This window comes from Pistacia vera, unplaced genomic scaffold (genome assembly GCF_008641045.1).
Source record: "Pistacia vera cultivar Batoury unplaced genomic scaffold, PisVer_v2 Contig1384, whole genome shotgun sequence".
In the NCBI taxonomy this organism is placed as follows: Eukaryota; Viridiplantae; Streptophyta; class Magnoliopsida; order Sapindales; family Anacardiaceae; genus Pistacia; species Pistacia vera.
This window is the reverse complement of record NW_022195449.1, coordinates 3,024-5,598: the sequence shown is the minus strand read 5'-3', so window position 1 is coordinate 5,598 and position 2,575 is coordinate 3,024. Positions and strand designations below refer to the sequence as shown.

At 33.3% G+C, this 2,575-nt stretch overlaps 1 protein-coding gene across 1 annotated transcript; it reads right to left on the bottom strand.

The window, feature by feature from the left end:
• Window positions 1-199: 199 nt before the first annotated feature.
• Window positions 200-2,563, bottom strand: LOC116122895 (protein tesmin/TSO1-like CXC 5; the record flags this gene model as incomplete). Its single annotated transcript, XM_031408698.1, has 6 exons — window positions 200-426; window positions 1,024-1,443; window positions 1,557-1,597; window positions 1,784-1,841; window positions 2,269-2,363; window positions 2,463-2,563. Coding segments are annotated over 6 exons (942 nt in total), but the record flags the coding sequence as incomplete, so codon positions are not given.
• Between the last annotated feature and the right edge of the window lie 12 nt (window positions 2,564-2,575).

The window sequence follows — 2,575 nt, the reverse complement described above, 5'->3', positions numbered from 1 at the left end:
GGGCAATATGATTTATTAGATATATAAATCACTCAAAGTAATAACCAACCTAGAAATACTTTTTAGCTATGTGATGTTAAAGGCCAAAGACATTTCTAACAATTAGAGCCCCGGGAAAATTATAACCACACAAATTATTAGCATGGCCAACCATCTTATAGGCATCCTAATGTCTTTTTCCTTGGTTAAAGCTCTTAATCTATGAATCCATTTTCTCATTTTCAATGGGCAAGCCAACCTTCATCAGCAGATCATTCTTACAAGTGGAAGTTATTGTAGCGGGAGTCTGAGACAATTCCACGGCTGCTGGCAGTATAGGTTTTCCAGTGCTATTGCCACAAGGCTCCTTGTGATTCTTCATCTCCATTCCAGCTTTCATGGTGCCATTTTCTACGGGTTCTAACCTCTTTGGCGAGCACATTGTTTCTGCAACAGAAAAGAAGAAAAACCATCTTTCATGTTTACGTAATAAACCAAATGAAAAGAATCTGTTGATGATTAGGTGAAAATGAAAACATCTGCCGTTTTGAAGGATCCACCAATGCCTAATGTTAAAGTAAACGACAGAATTTCTCACTTTATGTATTTTGATTTTATCTTGAATTTTTAAACCAATAAATTCTGACCTTCATCTATACACAAACAATCTTTACCTAATAAACAAAAATAATAATATCAAGAACTGACTTTGAATTTTTTTTATGTAACAAGAAGTTCAAATCCCTTTTATATCATCACATTAAGTACCCATTTCCAGTTAATTCACTTGAGTGCTACAATTAATGGAAATGTTAAATGTACCTTTAAACCAACCAAAAATTAAAGTTGTTTGGATAGGGGGCCTAACTATAAAAATTACTCAAACATTAAGAAGACAGATTCCAAATTTTCAAACATGTGAGAATTGTAGGTCTTAACAGATTCTCCAATAGCAACTGACCCTTATAGAGGATGGTTCTAGCTTCCAAGAAGACCTTTAATGGCTTTAAATATAGGATTACAAACCAAAAAAAAAAAACTTACCTTTTATGCTTCCAACAGTCATGAGATCGTTGAGAATATCCCGAAAAGCAGTTAAGATGATCCTTTCTTGCTCTGCATAAATCCTTGTGCATTCATGCCCATTATATTTTTGAGTTGTGCTTGGACAACGGCCTGCCAATCCAGTTGGTGACCCAGCTGCCATAAACATTGTATCTTCTTCATCACACATTAATGCACGTGTTCCAGGAGACAATGGCCTCTCATTTTGCATATCACAGCCATATGCTCCAGAACCACTTCTTTCTTCCACATCCATGCTGTTCCCAATTGAAGGATCATTAGGGGCACCATTATTAAATGCATTTCCTTGCTTAGAATCTTCAATCTCTTGAGTGGATGAACCAACATCAGTCTTAGTATTGTTTCTCTGTGTTTTCGTATCCATTTCGCCTATTTTTTCTGCAGATTTAGAATTAAAGAAACAAAAATCATATCATATATTTCATAAAAATGGAGCAGAGTTACACCTTCAGTTACTCTTTCGAAAAAAAACAATGACAAATAAACATTGCCGCTAGGGGTGACCTTGCAGATGCAAAGATTGAACATTTTGCTATTAGTCATTTTTCCGTTTATGATTTTAAGATGAAAAATGGGAATATTTAATTAATTGCTCAAGATAATAAACCAAGGGGGGAAATGGATACTCAATTTGAAAATAAAAATAAATAAATAGACAGGATTATGTATTGAAACCTCAAGTATAGATAGAAAAAATACCATATCACTGAATGTTTACAATCCAAAAGTAGACCCTGAAGAAAATAATAACACTGAAAATAATACCAGACATAAGTCTGAAATTTTTGGTTAGATAAATACAAAGGACAATTCAAAATACTTGTAGCATTAAACAAAATAAAGAAGAAACAAAGAAAAAGAAAAGAAAACAAGTAAGTTATTGAGTTTTCCCTGATAAATACATGAGTCCCATAATATGACTCAGAGTAAAGAAATTTCTAAATGGAATTTATAGTGTATAAATATATTTTTTAAACTACTTGTGAACATCTGCACAATTACTTTAATTGCAAACACTATACATTTGTGGAAAATTACTCTTATGGACTACTATACATCCGCTGCTATTGATAACAGAATGATAGACCAAGAAACGTATGTTATTATAATCATTTTAGCCCTGTGCTTGGCTGAAAATTTAAAACCAAACTAAAATGCAAAGAAACATACAAAATATTAACAATTATTTTTAGAAATCAGTACCTGTGAGAGTCATAGTAGCTTTTGATGAAAATACAACCAAAAGTGAGCATAGGTCTTTCATATCCTGTGGTTGAAGGATGTCTGCTAATGGAGATCTTCAATCAAGAGCAGTTATGTTAGTTAGAGTTCATAACAAAAGTGGAATAGAAAGCTTCCATTAACTATGAGCAAAAAGTGGACAAAGAGAAGCTTACCTATACGTGAATTTTGAAGATCCTGATATGGCTGTATTAGTGGAACGAGAAACAGGAACAGATTGAATCGGAGAGACAGCAGAATTTCGTAGATGGTGTTCCTGAAGAAAAAA